The 23,548-nt window shown below is 41.3% G+C and overlaps 3 protein-coding genes across 5 annotated transcripts; 2 read left to right on the forward strand and 1 right to left on the reverse strand.

Moving 5' to 3' along the window:
• Positions 1-388: 388 nt before the first annotated feature.
• pms2 (PMS1 homolog 2, mismatch repair system component) lies at positions 389-8,041 on the forward strand. Of its 2 annotated transcripts, XM_078279380.1 has the most exons (15): positions 389-638; positions 922-1,061; positions 1,331-1,417; positions 1,509-1,611; positions 2,594-2,777; positions 3,466-3,633; positions 3,932-4,029; positions 4,108-4,207; positions 4,336-4,420; positions 4,510-4,662; positions 4,774-5,629; positions 6,315-6,482; positions 6,587-6,687; positions 6,803-6,972; positions 7,608-8,041. In XM_078279380.1, exons 1-15 carry the CDS (start codon positions 625-627, stop codon positions 7,749-7,751), a joined length of 2,571 nt encoding a protein of 856 aa, XP_078135506.1. In that variant the 5' UTR covers positions 389-624; the 3' UTR covers positions 7,752-8,041. The 2 variants fall into 2 exon arrangements, with proteins under 2 accessions (XP_078135506.1, XP_078135507.1); XM_078279381.1 differs by lacking the exons at positions 389-638; positions 922-1,061; positions 1,331-1,417; positions 1,509-1,611; positions 2,594-2,777 and adding an exon at positions 3,188-3,316.
• A 57-nt stretch (positions 8,042-8,098) lies between these two features.
• rsph10b (radial spoke head 10 homolog B) lies at positions 8,099-17,410 on the forward strand. 2 transcript variants are annotated; one of them, XM_078279382.1, is made up of 19 exons: positions 8,099-8,452; positions 8,553-8,628; positions 9,438-9,506; positions 9,676-9,849; positions 9,931-10,016; positions 10,091-10,211; positions 10,309-10,485; positions 10,732-10,834; positions 10,944-11,035; positions 11,135-11,324; positions 11,450-11,558; positions 11,917-11,996; positions 12,311-12,459; positions 12,715-12,819; positions 12,923-13,204; positions 13,363-13,422; positions 13,572-13,653; positions 15,623-15,727; positions 16,061-17,410. In XM_078279382.1, the coding sequence occupies exons 1-19, from the start codon at positions 8,196-8,198 to the stop codon at positions 16,282-16,284; spliced, it is 2,541 nt and encodes an 846-aa protein (XP_078135508.1). In that variant the 5' UTR covers positions 8,099-8,195; the 3' UTR covers positions 16,285-17,410. The 2 variants fall into 2 exon arrangements, with proteins under 2 accessions (XP_078135508.1, XP_078135509.1); XM_078279383.1 differs by lacking the exon at positions 15,623-15,727.
• Positions 16,901-23,262, reverse strand: dlgap5 (discs, large (Drosophila) homolog-associated protein 5). The gene is made up of 19 exons (XM_078279378.1): positions 23,155-23,262; positions 22,124-22,368; positions 21,850-22,037; positions 21,617-21,685; positions 21,475-21,514; positions 21,302-21,382; positions 21,077-21,175; positions 20,580-20,654; positions 20,446-20,480; positions 20,096-20,334; positions 19,723-19,878; positions 19,533-19,621; positions 19,267-19,427; positions 19,061-19,168; positions 18,749-18,956; positions 17,969-18,639; positions 17,659-17,824; positions 17,278-17,321; positions 16,901-17,152 (listed from the first exon to the last, which is right to left on the reverse strand). Exons 2-19 carry the CDS (start codon positions 22,356-22,358, stop codon positions 17,048-17,050), a joined length of 2,769 nt encoding a protein of 922 aa, XP_078135504.1. The 5' UTR covers positions 22,359-22,368; positions 23,155-23,262; the 3' UTR covers positions 16,901-17,047.
• Positions 23,263-23,548: the final 286 nt, after the last annotated feature.

Genomic DNA, 23,548 nt, shown 5'->3' on the forward strand with positions numbered 1-23,548 from the left:
AGACAATGTATGTGCTTTCACTTACAATAAACATTATTTACTGATAGGAAACCAAACATTTAAAATAAAGATTTGCCTCAAACTTACAGTAAATAATTAACATAAGTGTTGTTTTCTAAAATAATTATAATAGTACAGCCTTAAACCATTGACCCTGGCTGCAGGATGTAAATGCACACGCGCCCTAATGTCTCGGTTTAGTGATGAAATGCTACAAAGTGTGAGGCAAAGGATTTGATAATACTTATTAATGTACAGCGATATCATCTTGACACTTTTAAACCTTTTTTATTTTGTGTCTGTTTTATGAGGTTGCTGTTTTAATTTACACACTCAATAGTTTAATAATATTGCTTTTAATAGTCAACCTGCGCAGTTTTGTGCACGGGTGAAGCTCGCGAACAGTCTGCGCAGTGCGCGCGGAACAGATTTGCGTTTGTGTTGACAACATGTCGTGAAGAGGTTGCACAAAAATGTGTATCACTTACAATTAGTGAAAACAAACTAGCTAGTTACGTTTGCATGAATAGTATGTTAGTTGGTGTCTCTTCCTTTGTCTGTTTCAGAAGAAGTCACATTTCCCATTTTGAATGAATCCCTTCTGAATCTTTTCGGTCTTTGAAGATGTCTGATGCTTGGTAAGTTCTGCTAACAATGTATTTATTTAACGTCAACTTGCCTGCAGATATATAGCAGACAATTCTCCAATTATATTGACTTTAGTAGAACTTTATATTTTATAGTAAGTTCACCTGACATTCCCACAAGCCTTATGTATTCATCGCAGATCAAGATTAAGGAGCTCATAACATATTTGATTTTTTTTCTTGCTAGTTGTATAAATCTGTTGCTGCAGTATAAATTTAGCAGAAGGTAAAGTTATACATCATTGTCAATGAGTGCTGGTTTTCTTCTCAAAAGTTCTGAACCTGCAGGAGCCATCAAGGCCATTGACAAGCACTCAGTTCATCAAATCTGCTCAGGACAGGTGGTGCTGACTTTGGCCACAGCTGTCAAAGAGCTGGTGGAAAACAGCATTGATGCAGGGGCCACCAACGTTGGTAAGTGTCGATACACACAGTATTGTACATTCTTTAATCTGTCTTTCTAAAAAGCTGAAACATGATACTGGGGTTTTCTGTTTGCTAAAGATGTGTTTATAGCTCACCTATCACTAATGAGAACTACAGCTGTGAATGCTGAAAGAATAATTATTCTATCTTTATTAAAATGACAAGTTGCTCATGTTTACAGTCCAGAACAATAGGAGATATTGATTTAGTAAAATATGGGCAGAAATTTCAATATGTTTCTGTTGCACACGTTCCAGATGTCAGGCTAAAGGAGTGTGGAGCTGAACTAGTGGAAGTGTCAGACAATGGCAAAGGAGTAGAAGAGGCCAACTTTGAAGGACTGAGTAAGTGTTAGCTTTGTTTATCTCCACCCTTTTTAGTCAAAGTCTACCTAATCTTTTTGTTTTAGTGACACTTCTTCCGTCTGTTCCGCAGCATTGAAGCATCACACGTCAAAGCTAAAGGATTTCTCTGATCTCCTTCATGTGGAAACATTTGGCTTCAGAGGTGAAGCCCTCAGCTCTTTATGTGCTCTGAGGTAAAACACTTCAACAGCCACATTGATTCGGCACATAGTCTATATCGACGACTGTTCATTTACGGGATAGTCCCAGTGCCGCCCCGGAAGTTCCGCCAGATGTCCCTCACTTTACGTTAACTTTAAACTCCAGTCACATCGAGCAATATTAACCGGAACCTCTGAGCAACGTTACAGGCTGAAAATGACAAGTTTTGAAGAAAATTTGGATCGTGCAACAAGGCAAGCCTGCTTGGTTCGTTCAGGGAATATATATATAATATGTTCACAGCATTTACTCTCTAACTGGGATGTTTTGGGACCGATTGGCGGGGATCTGCTATGAACAAAATACATCCGGCGATACACTGGTAAGAGCAAATTATTTTTCACCATGTATCCAGCTAATTTAAATAGCTCACGTCACTGTATTCTGTGAACAGTTAACTTCATTTAATATTGTATGTGGCATTTTCTTTTGCGGGGTGCAAATGTTTGACCAAAACAAGTTCCTTCCCAAGACTATTTTGCAGAGCCACGCTCGCTGCATCCAGAGCTTAACGCCGGCCAAGACGATTGTGATTGGTTTAAAAAAAAAAAAAAAAAAGAACATCCCCTGACCGTTTATTCTCCTATCCAGGAATGTTGTGTGGACTAGCCAGCCGGTCTGGCTAGTCCACACAACATTCCTGGATAGGAGAAAAACATGCTCTGGTTTATTACTAGCTAGCTGTCTCGACTTGCCCTGCAGAGATCTGAGGAGCAGTTAACCATAGTCCTCATAAATAGACCGGAGTTTAGAACGCCAACACAAAGAAAGTGGTAGGTGAGGGACATCCAGCTAAAAAATGCGGGACATCCGGCCGAACCTCTGGCGGCACCGGAACAGTCCCAGAAATGAAACGTCGTTGATATAGACTAGGCAATGCAAGAATTTTTGGCACATAAACCTGTATTGCTTGTCACCTCATCATCTAATGTTCCCTCCGGCCCACTGCTACAGTGGCTTAAGTGTGGTGACATGCCATGAGTCCAGCCAGGTGGGGACCAAGCTGGTGTTTGACCACAAGGGCCAAATAGTGCAGAAGTCGCCTCATCCCCGGCAGCAAGGCACCACAGTCAGCCTGCAGCAGCTCTTCTACACCCTGCCTGTTCGACACAAGGAGTTCCAACGCAATATTAAGAAGGTCAATCAGTAAAAGAGCCTTCTTATGTTTCTGCATGTTTTAGTCTACTATGAAGCTCCTGATAGTTTCCTGAAGCATGAAAGTTGTTTTTTTCTAAATTCTAAGCAGCCATTGGTTTTCTTTTATGTTATATATACAATTGTCTTACAATGACACATTGTACAGTTTCCACAATTTCCACATTCTTGGGATTAAGCATGAAGCCCTGGATGTCTGAGCTTCTCTCCAGCACATGAATACACCACCTAGAAGACTTGTTAATTACAATCCATACTTCAAATGTATTTCAACACATTTCTAACACACTATGAATGTTATATAAATGTTAAAAATGTTTGAGATAAAATGGAATTTTTTTTTAATTTTTTATCTCAAACCAGTTTCTAGACTTTGCAAGTTGATTTTTATACCATGAAAGGAACCCATTGGAGTCCAGGTGGATAGGAAAAACGCATGAATAAAAAAAGAAGAAAAATCATTAAAATGGTTGGCAACATTCAAAACCACCAATGTGAATGCTCAAACAGGGATTTGACACAGTGAGAGAACATAATATACCTTGGAATCATAATTGTTATTTTTTATTTATTATCTTTCAGTGTATTAGTCTAGAGCCAGTCTGTGGCTAAATAAATTACCTATGTCATCCATCTATAATCCTCAATATTTCATTGATTTGAATTTTCAGGAGTATTCCAAAATGATACATGTCCTGCAGTCCTACTGTATCATCTCTACAGGAGTGCGTATTACCTGCTCCAACCAAAATGGGCAGGGAAAGCGCAGCACAGTCCTCAGCACCAGTGGCAGCCAGAATATGAGAGATAACATAGGGGCCATATTTGGACCAAAACAGGTTGGAACATTGCTTTCACACTTTTCTTGACTACACTTTTTTTTTGCAATTCTCCGAGATGCTGCTTTGAATGAAATACAAAAGTATCTTCTATCTTAATGTTCATTGTTGAGTTTATTTAACAAGTCTAATTGGTATTTAGACCAACATCGAAGAGTTGAAGAATACCCTTAGAGGAACTGTGTTAAATAAAATATGCAAACAGTTTTTTACTGTCTGAAGCTCAGGTGATGCAAATAGTTTTGTCAAATTGCCTTATTTGGTTTGCTAAAAAACTTTTTTTTCCTGTGTGCTGCAGCTACAGAGTCTTCTGCCTTTTGAGCAAGTGTCTCCTACAGAAAATGTTATTGAAGAATATGGACTCAAAGATGCAGAGCTACCCAAACAGCTTTTTTCGTGAGTGATACAGTTGCATGGAAGTCCTGTATGTGCCTTCTCTGCAAATTTTTATTAAAAACCTTTATGTTTTGGCAGCATGACAGGGTTTGTGTCACGAGGAGACCATGGTGTTGGGAGAAGTTCCACAGACAGGCAGTTCTTTTTCATTAACAACCGGCCGTGTGATCCCCTTAAGGTAATTGAAGTCCCCCTATTTGGCAATTATAAGACATATAATAATGGTTTTGTACACACTATAATCTAAAGTATTACCAGTGAGGGTTTACGTTGTCAGCCTAATCTTTGGTTATTCACAATTTGCAGGTGACCAAACTTGTAAATGAAGTGTATCATATGTACAACAGACATCAATATCCATTTGTTGCCTTGAACATAGCTGTGGCCTCTGGTAAGAAAATAACTGAACTCAAGTTTTGTTTTCTTCTGAAACACACTGCACTCTGCCTTTCCGTACTATATTAGCTGTTTTTTTTTCAGAGTGTGTGGACGTGAACGTGACCCCAGACAAACGACAGATTTTCCTTCAGGAGGAGAAACTCTTGCTGGCTATTCTCAAGACCTCTCTCATCAACATGTATGAGGTCGGAGTCAATAAGATCAGCCTGAACAACACACCCATACCCGGCACCAGTGAGAACAGATCATTACATTCAGCATATCAAAATATAAGATGTACCTTTTATATATTGACAGAGTTTCCAGTGCTTTTATTTTGACTGTTGGTCTGTCACTTGTTTCTAGATACAAAGTCTGCATCTGAAATCTGTCAGGTTGTTCCGTCCAATGCGAACATGCCAGAACCTGGAGAGGACATGGAACCATTGACTCGGAGCGCAAAGTCGTCCCTAAACCTGGCCGGCCTAAAAGCTGCTTTTTCAAGTCATCACAGCTCCAATTCTGGAAACAAGTCAAGTGTGGCAAAAGCCGGCCCAACACAGAAATCACTGCAGTCTTTTTTTAAGGACACTGTCAAACCACCTACCTGCAAACCGAGTGCAACATCTCCTTTGAAACCCACAAGAGATCTAGCTGAATGCTCCCCGGTGGGAAAGTCGGCGCTAGATGAGTTCAGGTACGGGAGTATGTCATGCAGTGATGCAGACTCTGAAAAAGACAGTGCCGTGTCGAGTTGTGATGTCACAATGGCAACACCAGATATTCAGTGTTCTGGCCTGGAGTTCAGTTCTCCTGAATCAGCCACTGACGGTGTAAAAAGCGAAGCATTTGAAGAAACATCAGACAGCAGTCAAACTGTTCCTGAACACCCAGAGTTACAGACTGAGCCATGCACTTCTAATGAGGACTGCACTGTGGGCCCAGATGCCAAGAGGGCCAGGAAAGAAAATCTGCATTTCCCAGCGGATCACAAATCCAACACTTTTTCCAAATCCTCCTCAACGGTGGATGCGCCAGTCTGCATACAGAAGAAGACGGTGCCCCTCCAGTTCTCTTTACAAGAGCTGGCGGGGAAGGTGAAGAGGTTACAGGAACTACAGAAGCAGAGGGCAGGTGAGGATCTGCGCTATCGACGCTTCAGGGCCAAGATCAACCCCGGAGAAAACCAAAGCGCAGAGGAAGAGCTCAAGAAAGAGATCAGGTGGGATTTGACTACTATAGCAACTGCTGAACTTGGCAGTATTATTATTTCCACGACAGTAAATATATATACAGTCATGTCACACCCATGCTAAAGTTGACTAAAAAGAGGAATAAAAAAAAATCATCTTTAGGAAATTGATCTTAATGGCTCAATTAAAAAAAATAGGAAAAATACAATCTTTAAGGACACCAATTTTCTTTGTGAATGAATAATGTATCGTAAATAAATAAATGTTCTTCCTTAAAATACAGGGGGCATAAGTAAGTACACCCCTATGTTAAATTGCCATAGAGGCAGGCAGATGTTTATTTTTAAAGGCCAGTTATTTCATGGATCCAGGATACTATGCATCATGATAAAGTTCCCTTGGCCTTTGGAATTAAAATAGCCCCACATCATCACATCCCCTTCACCATACCTAGAGACTGGCATGGGGTACTTTCCATAAAATCATCTCTCAATGCAAATCAAACCAGCTATTAGGCTAACCGACATAAAAACATGCCAATCTCTAGGTATGGTGAAGGGTATGTGATGATGATTTTCCTCATTTTTTTAATTAAGGCATTAAGATCAATTTCCTAAAGATGATTTTTATATTCCTCTTTTTAGTCAACTTTAGCATGGGTGTCCTAATTTGTTCACATGACTGTACATTTTTTTTTTTCTTTCATCCCTATAGTAAAGACATGTTCAAAGAGATGGAGATCATCGGTCAGTTTAACCTGGGCTTCATCATCACCAAACTCAACTCGGACATCTTCATGATTGACCAGCATGCCACAGATGAGAAATACAACTTTGAGATGCTGCAGCAGCACACTGTGCTCCAAGGACAGAAACTCATAGTGTACGAATCGGAATCAGTTGATACATTTTTGCCTCGTGTTGTTTTTTTTGTTTTTTTCCGAATGACCTTTTTACATATCAGTTTGTGTTTCTTTATGTTTGCAGTCCTCAGAAGCTTCACCTCACTGCTGTCAGTGAAAATGTACTCATGGAGAACATTGAGATTTTCAGAAAGAATGGCTTTGAATTTCTTGTCAATGAGGACGGTATAAACACTTCAATATAAGTTGATTTTATCTCAAGTTCACAACAATTATATTAATGATTATGAATACTAAACTAACTTTTTTTTTTGTTTTGTTTTTTTTACTGTGACTGCAGCTCAGGTGATGGAGAGGGTTAAGCTGGTATCTCTGCCCACCAGTAAAAACTGGACATTTGGCCCAGCCGACATCGAAGAGCTGATCTTCATGTTGAGTGACAGCCCGGGGGTCATGTGTCGACCGTCCCGCGTCAGGCAGATGTTTGCCTCTCGAGCTTGTCGAAAATCTGTGAGTTCATACTGACACTTTGAAGTATTTACAGATATTTACATAGACCAGGTTTTGGCTTTTTGATTAGCATCAGCAGTCATCATCAGAATGTTATTTCCCAGCTTGGCCATCAGTAATTTTAAGCCTACACAAATGCGTTGTTATGCTTAGGCAGTTTACAGCCAAATACTACTACCTACCACTTTAAAAAGCATAACGTTTGTCCGTCTTTCCAGTAACCGTTGATTTCCCTTCAATTCCTTGCACTATGAAAACAACCTGTAAATATCAATACCACTGTCATTTTAATCAGAGTTATGGTATTGTGTTGTTCATTATGTAGCACAGACTTTTGAATGTAATGAGTGCGGTTAATTAAATTACCATAGCAATTATATTGGTAATTTGAATGAAAAACAAAAAATGCTTTTAAACCACTGCAAGTTAATTGTAATACTGTACTGAAATTAGTGAAAATAAGATAAAATAATAATTTTTAAAATAATATAAAACCTACAAATCTAATCTAACTTCCACTTTGATAGTATTATAAGGTGTTTTGTGATTTTGTAGTCTCTAAAATGTAAAAACACTGTGATGGTCATTTTTAAGTAGCTACAATAAGACCAATTGTTGCCTATGTCCATCTTCAGGTGATGATTGGCACTGCTCTGAGTGTCAGCGAGATGAAAAAGCTCCTGGTTCACATGGGGGAGATCGAGCATCCATGGAACTGTCCTCACGGCAGGCCCACCATGAGACACCTCGCCAACCTGGACATCATCTCACAGGACTAACCATATCGAGGAAGGGTCCTACTTTACACCGGCTTAATATAACTGAAATGTGCTTTTGTTCCAGTTTATTTCTGTTAAACATCACTGATACACAGTAGACTGAGCAAAGAGTATACTCTTTGGACTAAGTCCAAACCATAGCTACTGTATTTTTGTATGGTTCAAATGCTTGGTATTGACCGTTCGGTGTGTTTTCTTAATATCTGTTTTATCTGTATTTTGCATCACAAAATTCAATTTTTTATATTTTAAAACCCCAATTACTCGGTAAATAAACAAGATATGCCACTTTTTGTGTCTGTATTATTAAGCCACTCGTAGTACTAGATGGTCACTGTTTTACCCTTTTTGACTGATAACGGGCGCCGTAGTTGTGAGCGCCCTTCGCCGTTGCCATGGAGAGGAGCTTGCACGAGAGATACATAAACGGCGTAAAATCTGTCTATGCGTAAAATTACACAGGGGGAAGAGAAGACGATAACGATGAAAACCAATAAACAGGAACACGAGAAAATGTGCGGAAATCCAGAGCTGCCACATACAGCGAATGAAAGCGAAAAAAGAAAGTTAGTGAGCTACTCTGATAGTTTAAAAGCGAGTTCAGCGGATGTGGAACAAAACCAAACGGACCTCCAAGAGGAGCAGCCCGAGAATGATGACATTTACGAACTCCCCACACTTTTTAGCTTAATTGTACAGAGGTAGCTAGCTAAATCACTCATTAATTACATACTTTTTTTAGTATACCAATGAATATCAGGGACGTGTGTAACATTGTTACATTTGGTGTCTGATTGACAGATATGAAGGGGAAACCTGGGAAGGCCAGTTTCATGGAGAAGGGGTTGCTTGTTTTGAAGGAGGCCAAACGTACAAGGTAACTTAAGACATTTTGAAACCTCGGGGAAAGACCATATATTTGATTTTACAATACAGTAAATGCGTAGGCTACTTTATAAATAATTGTATTGTTGAACATGTTATTGTCCATTTACTTAAAGGTGCTCTAAGTGATATGACGCGTTTTTTAGGCTACAACATTTTTCGTCACATACAGCAAACATCTCCTCACTATCCGCGAGCTGCCGGTCCCCTGAACACACTATAAAAAAATGCAGTCTCTGTAGACAGCCCAGGCTCCACAAACAGCAACAAAAACAAACTGCGCCAACCTGCCCCACGAACCATAACAAACAGTGTTCCAGCCAATAACCGACAAGAAGGAGCTGGTTGAGCCATCACTGCAGCAGCGTTAGCACGTAGGCTACTTCCACAATGCACTTCATGAGTCAACCAACTCCTTCTTGTCGGTTATTGGCTGGAACACTGTTTGTTATGGTTCCTTGGGCAGGTTGGTGTTTGTGGAGCCTGGGCTGTCTACAGAGACTGCGTTTTTTTACAGTGTGTTCAGGGGACAGTCAGCTAGCGGATAGTGAGGAGATGTTTGCTGTATGTGACAAAAAATGTTGTAGCCTAAAAAAGGCGTCACATCACTTAGAGCACCTTTAAATGAAAAATGTGCTTTTAAATGCAGTCAGTTGTCATGCTCTTGCGTAATGCAATGACAGGAATGCATTTAGTCATGGCTTAAAATGCATTCTCTGAAAATGCACCAGAAATGTGTTCTATGCTCCAAGGTTAGAAGAAGTTGTTTTTTTTCATAGTCACTCATTTGTTTTTCTGAAGGGGATGTTTTCCAAGGGACTTATGGATGGATGTGGTGTCTTCACACTGGCAGGCGGATTGAAATATGAGGTTATCTTAAATTTTATGTGTTTAAAATTGCTTTACATTAGCCCATGTGTAGATAGCATTACTAAACATGCACCCTGTATAGATACAAAATAAAAATAAAAAGTGTGGTCAAATAAAATAGATTTTAAATAAGGAGTTTGACAGGGTTTTTACATTTCTAATCCAACAGGGAGAATTTGTGTGTAACATGCCCATGGGCCTGGGTACCTACACCTGGCCGGATGGCAGCTCCTATAAGGGGGAAGTGTACAATGGTATACGACATGGGACTGGAACCTACAAATGTGCAAAGAATGGTGTGTCATACACAGGGCAGTGGGATCAGGGCAAGAGGCATGGAAAGGTATGACCCACCATTTCATATCAGGTACGGCCTTTTTAGATTTAGATAGATTTGTTTTGTAACTGGTTCTCTTTGCGTTAGGGTGAAGTGTATTATAACCACGGTAAGACCTCTTGGTACAAAGGAGATTGGGTGAACAACAACAGAGAGGGATGGGGAGTGAGACGGTATGTATGGATGGTCTAATATGTAGCATGAGTGACATTTGAACTGCCCAAGGGTGACATATGTGTCTTAACAGCTATCCCTCTGGTAACATGTACTCTGGTGAGTGGAAGAACAACCTTAGACATGGAGAGGGCACAATGAGGTGGCTGAAACTGGGACAGCAGTATGTTGGGATGTGGCAGAATGGAGTCCAGGTATGAAAGCACACCGCTGACGCCAACATATCCATATCGCACAAATTCCAGGACAGTAGCTTAATCCTGTTCCTGTTTTTGTTCTCTTCTCCGGCAGCATGGACGAGGCACACACGTCTGGATGCCGAGGCCAGCGGATGGATCCCTGTATTCCCAGAGCAATCAGTACACAGGGGATTTTGTTCAGGGTCAGAGGCACGGACAGGGGACCTTTTACTACGCTGGTGGTGCGATGTATGAAAATGGATGGAGGAAGAATAAAAAACATGGGAAGGTTAATCAACGATACAGAATTGCCTCTTACAGTCAATACACATATGTCCTCAAATTCAGGGTGAAAAAGATTGGAGGCTCCTTTGCTTGGAATTTTAAAATACATGTTATTAAATGCTTTAGTAGTGCGTTATAAACAGCAAAAGATGAAAGATCTGGCATTCATTTCAAACTCAGTGCTCACCTATGCTACACATGTATGTAATTACAAGCATTTCTAAAAGTGACTGTACTAAATGGTTCATAGGGAAAATTCACTTTTGAGGATGGGCATGTTTTTGAAGGAGAGTTTGTGGACGATCTGATGATGACACACAACCTGAACGGAAACAAAACTCCCACTCTGTCTGGTAAACACCTACAGTTAATTCAAAATGTTCAGCCTGCCATCAAGGAGATAATTAACAGTGTTACAGTTCGAAAATCCTTAATGGCTTACAATTATGTATCTGGTTACAGGTTCATCTATCTTAGAACCCAACATCTCTTTGGACATTGAATGTCTTTTGGAGAAAATCCCTGAGAGAAAGCGTGACACTGAGCGTAAACAGGTCAGGTCCCGCTTCACACAGCAACATTGTCAACATACGCTCTTTTACCCCCATCCTTATTTTCACCCCTGCTCCTGCCCTGTGGTTCACGTGTAACAGGTGCAGTTTGAGGTGCTGAAGCAAGACGGTGAGCTGAGGTCCATTTATAGTTTCTACAAAAGACTTGGCCATGCCCACTCCTCAAATAACATCTTCCAGCTGTCCCGCCTGCAGCTCTGGCGCCTTCTCAAAGACTGTAACATCCACCATTACGACATCACTCTGACACAGATAGACCATATGGTCAGAGGTGAGAAGGACTAGCACTCACAAGCTCTCCTACATACTTAATACACCTCACACATACCGGACACGACAGTGATTGCTCGGTAATTACAGTATTTTTGTGCTTAATGGTTTTACTCTGTGTCTCAGAGGATGCCGCAACAGCAGAGATCCACTCTCCTTTCACTCCCATGCTTCTGCATAGGGTCATCAGCTGTCTAGTGGTTGTGGCCTACCACATTTACCATAAGGAAATGATGTAAGGAATGACTCCAGATCATCACCAGTAGATGAAACACACCTATCTCTTAATTATTAACTCTTAAGTATCTAAGAATAACAGTCTAGCTTTTAGCCATGCTAGCGGCATGGTTCTCGAGTTGGCAATAGCGGACTGAAGCTATTGGATGGATTGCCATGAGATTTAGTACACACATTTATGTTCCTCTCAGAATAAATGCTGATAACTTTGGTGATCCCAGCTTTGCATCTTGCACCATCATCTGGTCAAAATTGTAATTTGTCCAGTACTACAGTGCTAATTATAGCTGCTTCACATCAGCATGTTAGCATTTTGACTTTAGCATTTAGCTCAAACGTCACTTCTCTTTTCGCAGGTCACAAAACAACCTTCTGGCTGCCTGCTTTTCCAAACTGATGACAGACAACATCCTTCCTAATGCTAAGAATGTAAAAGGTGCTAACAATATAATATTAAAACATCATGTGCACACACATGTATTAGACAGAGGAACCTGCAAACGAAGCCTCAATGGGAAATTAAGATAGCAAATTAGTTATTTAATAAGTTTGAGCACAAAACAGTGCAAAAGAGTGAAGGAGAAACTAGGTTTCTGTCTGTCAGGGATTCAGCTTTCAGGTTTCTCAATTGTTGGGTGTTTTTGCGTGTTTTGTCTGAAGCGTCACACCCACAGAAACTAATTCAACACCCTTGTATAGGTCTATATTATGCAGTAATAGCTGTGCTTATTAACTATAGCTGTGATCCAGGCTTCCTGTTTAGGCAGCCAGACTGTGCAGTTGTGGCTGTGAACTACTTAAAGAAGAGTTATGAAGTCTATCAGGCTTACTGCAAAGTCAATGCAGCTCCCAGAGAGGACCAGACCATGACCTGCCGACACCTGCTGTGGATGTTCAGGGTACAACAGACTGTAACACGAAGATTACCATACATATTAACTTCTTCTTATTCATTTCTACCACTTAACATAAGACATGGATGCAGTTTATGTTGCTTGTAATGACAACAAAACCAGAGGGCTGTTCAATTTTGAGTGACTTGAAAGAATTAAATCTACTACTACATATTATATGGTTGGAAAAACAAACTTTTACCAGCATTCAGCACATTTATGATAACATTGTGTTGATTAGTTTATTGTAACCCCTGCCAGGATCTCCATCTGCTGGACAATAACCTGACCACAGTGAGATTGCTGCAGGTCATCACTGCAGAGAGCCGTGACCACAGAAACCTGTCCTCCTGTCTGGATCTGGAGGTCCGTCTGTGGTGTTACACCAGTAGCATTCATCTACTTACTCTTTTTTTGTGTATTCCTTTCCCCCTCTGTAACACTTCTATTGTTCCCACTCCTGCTTTAGATTACATTCCTGGAGTTTTTTGAGGTACTTCTGGGCTCTGCTGAGGTGAAGTGTCAGCCTGTTTCTGAAGACGTAGAGGTGAAGTGTCAGCCTGTTTCTGAAGACGTAGAGGTGAAGTGTCAGCCTGTTTCTGAAGACCTGGAGGTGAAGTGTCAGCCTGTTTCTGGAGACCTGGAGGAGGTCCAGTCACCGTCCAGCCCTGACACTGAGGCCAGGAGGGATCTCCCTGAGGTGGAGGCCAGCGAGAACATCTTGCAGACTCCAAACAGCCCTTCCCAGTCGGTCAGATTTTTTTCTAAAGCCTCTAATGGCCTCCTCACTCCTTACCCACTCTATGTAGAGTGCAGTTGTTTTGGGAATTACAGAAAAAGGATAAAACTGTAAATTCTGCACAGACAAAACAAAGGACTTACTTTTTTGAGGGTTTTTTTTCTATCCAGGTGACAGCTCCAGTGAATTCCCCCATCACTCCTGAAATCTCCAGCTCCAAGTCAGTGGAGGTCAGTTGCAACAGGCAATCTAGCATGCAAACAAAATACAGTATTGATATCAGCGTTGTTACGCACCTGCTGTTGATATTATTGAAATATGCTATGAGCTTGGCTATGTCTTTGCTGAAATCTTTAATAACATTTAATTGCACATATAGACAAGTGACAAAGCAGGACTATCCACTGCTCAAGAACAACAAGACGACAAGACTAAAATCAACGAGAAACCTCAGGCAGCAGGTATGTTAAGTTGGGTTATGTTTAGGTTCTGGGTCAAATAATGTATTGTCTGTACTTATACAAGAAATATACCAGGGGCGGACTGGCCATCGGCAGGTTCGGGAGATTTCCCGAAAAGCCGGTCCATCCCGGGCGTCATATTTCAATTTCAGATGTCAGTTACACAGGTGACTCTGGGCTGGCTGGAGAAGCAGTGGCAGAAAAAAACTGTCCTGTCCTAGTAGTGTCCTGAGGAGTGTCCCGAGACAGTCAGACACTGTCCTGTACACTGTCCTGTGACTCCCATGACTGTCCCGAGACAGTCAGACACTGTCCTGTGTCTCCCAGACACAGTCATGGGAGTCACAGGACAGTGTCTGACTGTCCAGGACACTCCTCAGGACACTAACAGGACAGGACAGTTTTTGCTGCCATTGCTGTTGGCTGGCTGTCGCATTAGCAGCAGCGCAAAACGGAGGTCTGGCCCGGCCGTAAGACTGGGCCAGTTTAATACTGTCAATTTAGAGATTATTTTTAGATTAGATTCAACTTTATTGTCATTGTGTAGAGTACAAGTACAAAGACAACAAAATGCAGTTTGCGGCCAACCAGAAGTGCAAAAAGAGCAGAAAAGTGCAATGTTATATTTTATATATATATATATATATATATATATATATATATATATATATATATATACAAAATAAGTATAGACAGGACAAGAAGCGGCCGAACGGCCCACCCCTCCCAACTTGGACTGCTCCGCTTTTGGTTAAATGTGATTGGCTCAGCCTGACCCTCGGCAGTGTCACTTACTTCCTTCTGAAGTTACACAGACTGTTTAGACTCGTTGGTTACACAGAGAAAACTGAAAATGTCAAAACGAAAAAAAGGTGGTGGCGTTTTTTTTTTATTTAGTAAAGAACATAGGTACATCGCCAGTATGTACATATACAAATAGTCAACACCAGAGGTGCATATACAGAGAAAAATATATGTAGAAAATAAATAAAAAAGTAGAAGAAAAGTGTAGTACATATTAAGTCAAATGTATCACCGGTACATGAGATATTTTTCAAACACACTTCCAGTCTTAATTGCCTTCTTATTTGTAATGTCTCTTATAGTGTTGCCGTATTGGTGCAGTTCTTGAAAGAAGTGTTCAAAGCTTGGTTTGGAGTCCGCCCATTTCTTCTTGTGAATGTGGAATTTTCCTAATAACAAGATTAATTGAACAAAATAAACAACATCATTGTCCATCTCATTGCCTTCAAAACAAATTAAAATATCTTTCTCTTTAAATTGAATTGATTGCCCAGTGTCCCGTCTTATAAGATGTTGAACATCTACCCAAAATATTTTAGTATACATACAGTGAGAGAATAAATGACAGATTGTTTCTTCTTCTACCTCACAGAAAGTACAAGAATATTCAATATCAAGTTTAAATCTCTAATGTCCTTTACTGGATATATTTTATGTAAGATTTTAAAAGAAACCTCTTTTACTTTGTTATTAAGACAGAATTTGTCACCCATTAACCAGATTGTTTGCCAGTTCATTTCTCCAAAGATTGAAGCCCAAAAGAATCTTCCTGAGGGCAGAGTTACCTCTTGTATACAATTCCTGATGTAAAAGGTGGTGGTGGTGGTGGAGATGAGAGAAATGGGCGGCGCGGAGAAGTTACGATTAAAAAAAAACTAAAAAAAACTGTTGGAGCAGGATGCGGCAAAATGCGCTAAACTGACGTTCCTTAGTGGAAAGGCCAAGGTTAGCACTATTGGCACGTTTGGCAATATGTGTGCATTAGCTAGGTCAGAGCGGGGTTAAGAGGGAATATGCATTTATTATGCTATTATAACAATGACTTCCTAAACTCATTCATATATTCTGATAATTCTAGTCTTTCACAAGTTTACAAGTCTTTTATTTTGTATGGAAATACAGTATGCAACGTATTCAAGTTTATCATTATTACTATTGTTATTAGTTAAGTCCAGTCATGGTGGTGGTGATGAGGAGGAAAATGATGAAGAAGAGGAGAACAGGCAGGAGGAGTATGAAGCAGGAGGAACCAGCAAAGATACAGTGAAAGGTACAAGTGCAGGGCTGTATAACTTTGGGTTGGGGTGTTTTGGTATTTTTTTTGTAGTATTATTACTATTAAAATTACTTTCAAAAAAAGGTTCTATGTGCGCTCTTCACACGCTCTCATCTCCATCCCAGAGTCCAGGGCAAAAAATTTTGTCCTTGTACATCCCTGATATATACGTATATGATGCATAAATCATAGAAGGGAAAAGGACTTTAGCTCATATATGCCATGTTCAGAAAATGAAAAGGACATTCATTGCAATGACTGTATATATATATATATATATAAAAAAAAAAAGTAATATTTATATCTCATGCGTCATATTTCCTCTAGAGCACACAGGTGAAGGAAAGGGCGTGTTAACCAGAGGAATGGAGGCCAAAGACTGTGACATGGAGTGCTGGAACCAGATGATCCATCAATTCTTTAACCACTTTTTCTTCCCGGCTTTTGAACATAACCAGCTAGTGTCCAAAAACAGTAAGGAGGAAAAGCTCTGCCAGGAGGCCCAGAGACACATCACACTGGCCAAGGCCCAACAAAGAACCAGCCAATAGTACATTAGCTATTACATCTAGCCAGTCATTTCTTTTTGTTGGGTCAGTTTGCAGTATGAATGTAGTCAGTGTTTTAGTTATATAGGATTTAACCAGGTACAACAGCAGTGGTGGCACTCAATTGAAGATTCATTTATAGTATGTATTGTGGGTTTATGGTGTTGAAATAGTCTGAGGACTCTATTGTAGGGGCTGAAAGATTTGACTGACCAGTTTTGAAACGAGAAATTAAAGCCAAGCATCTACATAAACACAGCCACTAGATGGCATCTTATCACTTTCCATACCTGTGGCTCCCATTCCAGTATTCCCTCCGTCTTGCATGTAAACCGTCTTCACCAAGTCCCAAATCATCCTACTGCTTCTGTACTAATATTAATGTGCCATAGACGTGTGGTGCTCAGTGTTGTACTGTATTGTGTTACAGGGAATAAGGAGGCTGGTAAATGTCACAAGATGCAGCTTAGAAACACGATAAAGCCGACTGTTCTGTACCTGAACTATCCACACAGTCCAAACACATCAAAATACATAAAGCCTTTAAGTACAGTGAGTAATAAAAGCGTTGAGTGCACTCCCAATTTGTGCTTCAATGTAAAATAAGGAGTAATCGGCATTTCTTTGTTAAAACTAGAATTTTAATTGGGAAGACAAAACAAAATTTCTAGTAAGCCAGAATCACTCAGATACATTCTTTTCTTCTCCAAGTAACAAAAGTAGTCGCTATATGTTAAAAAATAAAATATTTGAAAGAACATGTCTTTTAGAGGGGAGGGGTGAAGACCATGAGGTCACTCGGACAGACAGACTGGCGTATCCGGTCCTTCAGGTCCGGGGTGAAGAGAAGCATGGACTCTTCTGTTTGGGGCTGAAAAATGCACAAAGAAATATATTCAGCAATGACGAGGCTTAAAGACATGCAGGTAATAGTTAAGAGTTAAATGTGGATTTAAAAAGGCCAATATTTATAATAAAAAAAAAAAAATAATAGACCTTTGGTGACTGAAGAGTTAACAGGGAAGGCTCCGCTGGATGTGCTGTGGCAACATGAGAAGTGTGATAATGAGTGAAGACAGTGAAACGTGCAATTTAAAAACAGGTTTAAAATAAACTTTTGCCCAAGAAGGTTCAGTGTGGTTTTCCCTTATAACCAGGCAATAACAACATGTTCTAAAAGTTGTGGGTGTTAAAATGTAACGATTGATAATTTATTAAAGATGCTCTTAAAACTACTACTCACATTTCTTCCATATAAAATCTAGTTTGGCCACCTTCAAAACAAATTTCAATGAAGAAATCCTGCCTTCTTCAGCTTTAGCATCAATTAGTGGTGTGTGTGTGTGTGTGTGTGTGTGTCATGGGCATCAATCATACCTGGTTCTTGCTGAGTAAGCAGGTGCTCTGACTGAGCTCCAGGACTCTCCATTTCTACATCCACTGCCATGGGGGACAGCGTATCTAAGGTGACTGTCTCCCGCGGTGACAGGCTGCATCTCTGTGAAGGCTGGAGGTAACGCTCAAAGTCCAAACCAGGAATTTCCTGAAATTACAAGAGAATAATAATGATTATTGTATAGCAGGAGAAAACTGTTTGGATCGCAGCTTTTAATAAAACGGCATCCTACGTATAAGGCTTAGACTTTGTGATGCATAACAAGGTAGTGAAGCCTGAAAATGTGATTACCTCAACAACTGAGCTGTCTGGTGTATGACATACAGACTCCTGGGCCTCCACAGCAGGAGGGAAGGAGACGGAAGGCTGGCTGGGAGTCACACAGGGCGACAACATGAAACTCAGAGATTGGGGCTCAGGGGCCTGGGACACTGCTGGAGTTGGTTTGCACGGAGAGGGGGAAAGTCTTGGAGAGAGAGGGAGGTCAACGTCGACAGCTTCAGCTGGCTCGTCTTGCTCCTCGACTACAGAAATGGATGGAAGTGAACGTACGGGTGTGGCCGTGCTCAATTCAGGAACAGAAGCCGCGTTTTCCAGTGTGGGGACTGTTTCTGACTGGCGTGCAGGGCTTCCTTCAGGCTGGCTGTCATCTGAAAGCGCTTCCTTGACAGGTGAGAAACAAAGGGAGACATTTACGGTGTCTTTTCTCTTCTGGGATGACTGAGGAGTGCCACGCTGAGACTTTGGCGTTTGTGCTGGGGTTCGGTTGAGGGTACGAATGAGGTGGGCAGGAGTGTGGACGGGCTGAGCAGGAGAGGCCATGGTGTGAAGGGGAGTCTGTGCCAGTGCAAGGGATCGCCGACTGACTCTTCTAGGCGAGAGGTAGCTGGAGCAGGGAGAGGCCTGAGGCAACACAGCAGCACTCAGACGGCTGGATCTCCTCGCGGAACCTACAGACATGACTATATGACAACACTGTCATTAGCTGTGCGAGGGGGGGGGGGGGCGAAGTACACAAGCAAATACTGACAGATGGCATGAAAAGCAAGGCCTTAGGTATTTTCCTCTTACCTGATGGTCTGGCTGGACTCTCCACCTGGAAGAAGCCTCCGTCAAAGACCACCGTGTCAGTGGGTTGGGGCTCTGCTGGATTGTTTCCGGCATCCATTGCTGCCTTCTCTGCCTGCTGTCTGGCTTTCATGGCCGCTTTCACAGCAGCTAGGCGAGACTTGGCTGCTACTTTAGTTCCTGTTGGCTTGGCAGGTGCAGCTGATGGTTTCTGTCAAAAGCACAGAAGAGGCACACTGTCTTTACCTCCACATCATGACACCTTTTGCCCCTAAACATAGCATGTATACAATATATAATATACAATACACACACCTTTACTCCTTTCCTCTGTCGCGGTGGTGGTGGGGGCTTGTGCTCCTCCACCCAGCCCCGGCTCTCTGCTTCTTTGAGAGCGTCAAACTTCTTGTACACATCCTCTACCTGAAAGATGGCATAAGTACAGATCATATGTAATTACCAGTCTCCTTATGCGTTTGGTGCCTGAAACAATGTGTTGTCCCTCTTGTGTGGGCGCTCACCTGGTAATACACCATGTCCCAAAATCCCTGCAGGTCCGTGCAGGTGGTGATCTTCTCGCCTCGGCCCAGGTCGCAGTCGTCCACCAGACCGCTGAACTGCGTAAAGCGCTCCTTCATCAACAGCCTGGCCTGGCCTACTGCAGTACGCATGCAGTCTCTCACTAAACAGACAAGAGCCAGAAAGACACTGAATTACAATTGTTCACTTTAAGGAACAATGTCATACTACCCCAAATATAGTCACACATTCAGCATGACACACTCACTCTCTTCTGGGATGGACTCATCCTCCACTTTAGACTCCCAGTGGACACTCAGAGTCGTCAGTCTGTCCGTCTCATTGGCAATTACCGATCTGAATAATATACAAAAAAGAAAGGATAGTAAAGACTTTGAATCAACTGAAAAGTAGATGGAAAAATCAATGATTCAAAGAATAAAAAATAGATATGCCACCTAAAGTATAGTACGTCATGCTTTGATTCCAGGGGGATGCCTGGAGTCGGAGGGGCCATTGTGGGAGATGTACGCGGTAGGGAGGGAGAGGGTTTGCTTGGCTCAGCCTGAGGCTCGACACTGAAAGCGGGGACCGCTGGAAGAATGAAGCTGGGGCTAGGTAGAAATAATGACAACATGGCATTGAGATAGGAAACACTCCACATCCTCCATTTCTCAGAGGCTCCAAAGACAAAAATCTAGTCCGGTACGTTGTCGTTCAATATTTACTGCCATAATTGGGCATACATGCAACAAAATAAAAACATTAAAAGTTTTGCAGTGTTTTAAACATCAACAAAATCGGGAAAAAAAAAGGGAAAACAAGACAGACCTTGGTGTAAGGAAGGCGTCTGCTGAGCGAGGAGTGAGAGGCTCCAACTTGAAGGACGACAAACCGGTGGGAGCCTGGAATTTAAAACCCTCTGGAGCAAAAGACGAAAACGCTTCAACGGGATCAGCAGCAGGGAGAGAGTCGGCCGGAGCTTGGTCCACCACCATGCCTTCCTCTTCAGAGCACGGTGCCGGGCTTGGGGGACGAGGTTTGTCCTCTGTCTCCTGCATCTCAGGCTCCTACACAAGAAAGAAAGAGTCAACTAATTAATTGACAAGTTACTGGTTCTATTAAAAAAAAAAAAAAAAGATTCCATCTATAGACACACTGTAAAACTCAGAAATGCTCACCATGGGCACAGCAGGCTCGATAGTGGTGACAGTTGCTGCATATTAAAAGGTTCGCAAAAAGAAAGTGTTAAAAGTTATAACAATTGTTCACATTGGAAATATAAAACTGATCAGTCTCTAACATTTAATAATACCTCTGAAGTTCCTTTCTCGGTCAGAAGGGGGGGCCACATGGCTGACAAACGCTCTGCTCCTTGTGGTTCTTACATCTGAGGGGTAAGAAGAGGCATTTAAAGATATAAAGACTGGTTTTGTAGAACAATAGTGCCTCATTCCGTTTGCTTTGATGGTCACATCTTTTGTGCCTTTACAGTTTTAATGCCAAAGTACAGTATAATAATAAACTGCTTATACCGTGTCTGTTCAAAGAAAATGAGTGAAGCCCACGCACAACAGCTGAATGCTCCGGAAAAACACTTGTTCAAATAAGGCACTGTGTGAGCCGGGAAAAAAAAATACTTTAATTGTGAAATTAAAAAGTATTGTTAAATTAAAAGTATTTTTCCAGACCATTCAGCTGTTGTGTGGACTTCACTCACTTTCTTTGTACATTCAATGTTTTTGTCCTGCACCAGAAACTACATGGATGTACAGTTTTTTTTTTTTTTAATAAACTTCACACAGTGTATACCTGCAGACTTGTGCTTGGGTTTGTCTTTCACCACAGGAGCTGCTGTAACTGGAGGCCTGTTGGCTGACCTGGTCAACAAAGCTTGTACGACAGGCTCTACTACAGTAGGATGGCATGACACAGACACAGACAAAGATGCAAATAAGGGAACACAATAGGGTGAAACCAACATGATAGCCGGTCTAAAAGGTCCTGGTCCTGGATTTGTCTTCTTGTATTACTTACCTTGACAAACATGGTTAAAAGAACCTGGTGCAGGTGCAGGCTTGACCCGGGTCCTGGTTGATCTCTCCACAGCAGGCTGAGCTATAGGAGGAGTGAGAGGTCAGACCTAAAATAAGCCAGGTTACAGAAGACCGTACGCTTCATTTCAAATACAGGACAATCAGTTTATTTACCTCTCTTTGCCGCAGCGTTTGGATCCTGCATCTTCAGAGTCTGTAGACATTTTGGCAAAAGAAAAGCGGTGCAACAAAGTGCATATTAGCTTACGGAAGTTAATGAGAACATATGAGACGGATATCTTAAAGAAAGTAGTACCCTCTGGACTTGCTGCTTCATTGAACGCGTGACCCTGGTATTCTGAGATAGAGCCGTGTTTACTTTTGTCTGAAGGACAAGCAGAAATGACATGATCATTGAGTCAATCACTACAACTGCCACAAAGAGCCATCCTGTTATATAACTCATGTCATCATATTCAATAAGAATAAAAGCAGTGGGGTAGATATTTACAGTAAACAGTGTATACTAGTCTATTAATGAGTCCTCACCTCCTTAGCTCTGGTTAAGGCAGCTGGGACCACAGGCAGCGAGGGAATGGTAAGGGTGTCCTTTGGATGAAACATGCCCGTCTTAAATACCCCTTTACGCGCTCTCTCTCTCTTTTCTTTCTCCTTCTCAAGAGCCTTGCGTTCTTTCCAGCGATCAAGCTGTTTCAACCTCTCTTCCACAGCCACGCCTGTGAAGAAAATAGAGTGTTAGTGCTGTGGGTGCCTCATTGTTATTAGGTTTGAGTTGTAGCTGGGTTGGAAAATGAAGCCGTACTTTTAGCAGATTTTCCATTGTTCAGCGTCTTTTCCTGAATGGTGGACATGTTGGCCATGATGGAGGCATCCACGGAAGACATTTCCAGCTCTTGCAGCTTGGCCAGCTGCCTGCGTGTGTTCACGGCCCGTTCTCGATTCTCCTTCTGGGACTGAGATCTCCTACGGGACATTTTTACCCTCAGCATGGACACACTGGTGTCCCGCTGGCGCAGGTGAGAAAATCGAGAATCCATCTTCAGGTACCTGGAGTGAAGAGGAACAGAAAATAGTTTATTATTTACACACTGAATATGACAGTTATTAGGAGGTATTGAGATGCATCCTATGTTAGTGGTTATGCCAAGTGGCACAAATATTATTATATTTGTTACGAAATAAGTGAACAGGGTCTAAATAAAAAAAATAAAAAAAAAAACGAAAAACTTAAGTTGTAACGTTAAACATCTGATTTGAACTGTGGTCAGCTATAACAACTCAACTGGGATCTGTGGATAGGATTTTGTAAATAAACAAAAATAACTAAACAAAGAGCTATATTAACTGACTATTATATTTTATTATTATATTATTTTGTCATAACGACGATGGCCAATGCCAATTAGGATTTACCAGAATCAAACAGCCCCCCTCTCAACAATAACAATACAAAAGTTTGACGTTAGTCAGATATCCAGAGCACCTAAAGTCAGCTTACGTTAAGTTGAGCTAACGTTATGCTTACTTAACGTTAGCCAGGTTAACGTTAACCACTAGCTAAATGTTAGCTGTCGTTAACAATACAGTCCGTAAAAACGGCAATACATTGTGAAAAAACTGTAATGTTAACCCGTTAGCCAAAAGTAATCAACTTACGTTACCGTTAAAGTGATAACATTAGTTAGCTAGTTGGCTAAGCTACCGCCAACGCACCGACTGATCATGAAGCAGGAGTAAGCCTCGAACTACATTAACTTAAAGTTACCTGTTCAGTTATCAACGAAACATCTAAACTGTCTTTTCAGATAATATATAATAACACATGCATCTTACCTTGCTTTTTTTGTTGTTGTTGATAAAACGCTTATAAAAACAAACTTTCTCCTCTGGTAACAAAAATGCACAACGGACTCAATCCAGCAAAAAAAATAAAAAAAAACACAACAATCATGGCGGGTGAGCTTTTTGAAATTCTTAAGTGACGCTGATTGGCTGCAAATCAGACTGGAACGGTGAGTGCTGATTGGTTCTTTTTCTTCTTCGTCAGATTGTTTTTTTTCGGTGTGGTAATGACTGTAAGATTTGATGCCACCCATTGGTCTGGAGTGTTAACTTTATGTCTGTAACTCACTCTCAGTCAGTCGGAACAATAGACTGTATATTATTAATATTTACAGTGGTCGGGACGCTATGTGTATACAAATTAAAACTATTTGGCCTGTAGTAT

Source organism: Sander vitreus, chromosome 21 (assembly GCF_031162955.1).
Source record: "Sander vitreus isolate 19-12246 chromosome 21, sanVit1, whole genome shotgun sequence".
NCBI classification, from domain to species: Eukaryota; Metazoa; Chordata; class Actinopteri; order Perciformes; family Percidae; genus Sander; species Sander vitreus.

Coding starts and splice junctions, on each gene's coding strand:
- pms2 (XM_078279380.1), top strand. Junction 1,612..2,593: donor AGCTCTTTATGTGCTCTGAG/GTAAAACACTTC, acceptor CCACTGCTACAG/TGGCTTAAGTGTGGTGACAT. Junction 4,208..4,335: donor GGCCGTGTGATCCCCTTAAG/GTAATTGAAGTC, acceptor CACAATTTGCAG/GTGACCAAACTTGTAAATGA.
- rsph10b (XM_078279382.1), top strand. CDS start 8,196: ATGCGTAAAATTACACAGGGGGAAGAGAAGACGATAACGATGAAAACC. Junction 8,453..8,552: donor TTTAGCTTAATTGTACAGAG/GTAGCTAGCTAA, acceptor TCTGATTGACAG/ATATGAAGGGGAAACCTGGG. Junction 11,036..11,134: donor GTGACACTGAGCGTAAACAG/GTCAGGTCCCGC, acceptor CACGTGTAACAG/GTGCAGTTTGAGGTGCTGAA.
- dlgap5 (XM_078279378.1), bottom strand. CDS start 22,358: ATGGATTCTCGATTTTCTCACCTGCGCCAGCGGGACACCAGTGTGTCC. Junction 21,176..21,301: donor TTTTAACCATGTTTGTCAAG/GTAAGTAATACA, acceptor ATCCTACTGTAG/TAGAGCCTGTCGTACAAGCT. Junction 19,169..19,266: donor GGGACATGGTGTATTACCAG/GTGAGCGCCCAC, acceptor GCCATCTTTCAG/GTAGAGGATGTGTACAAGAA.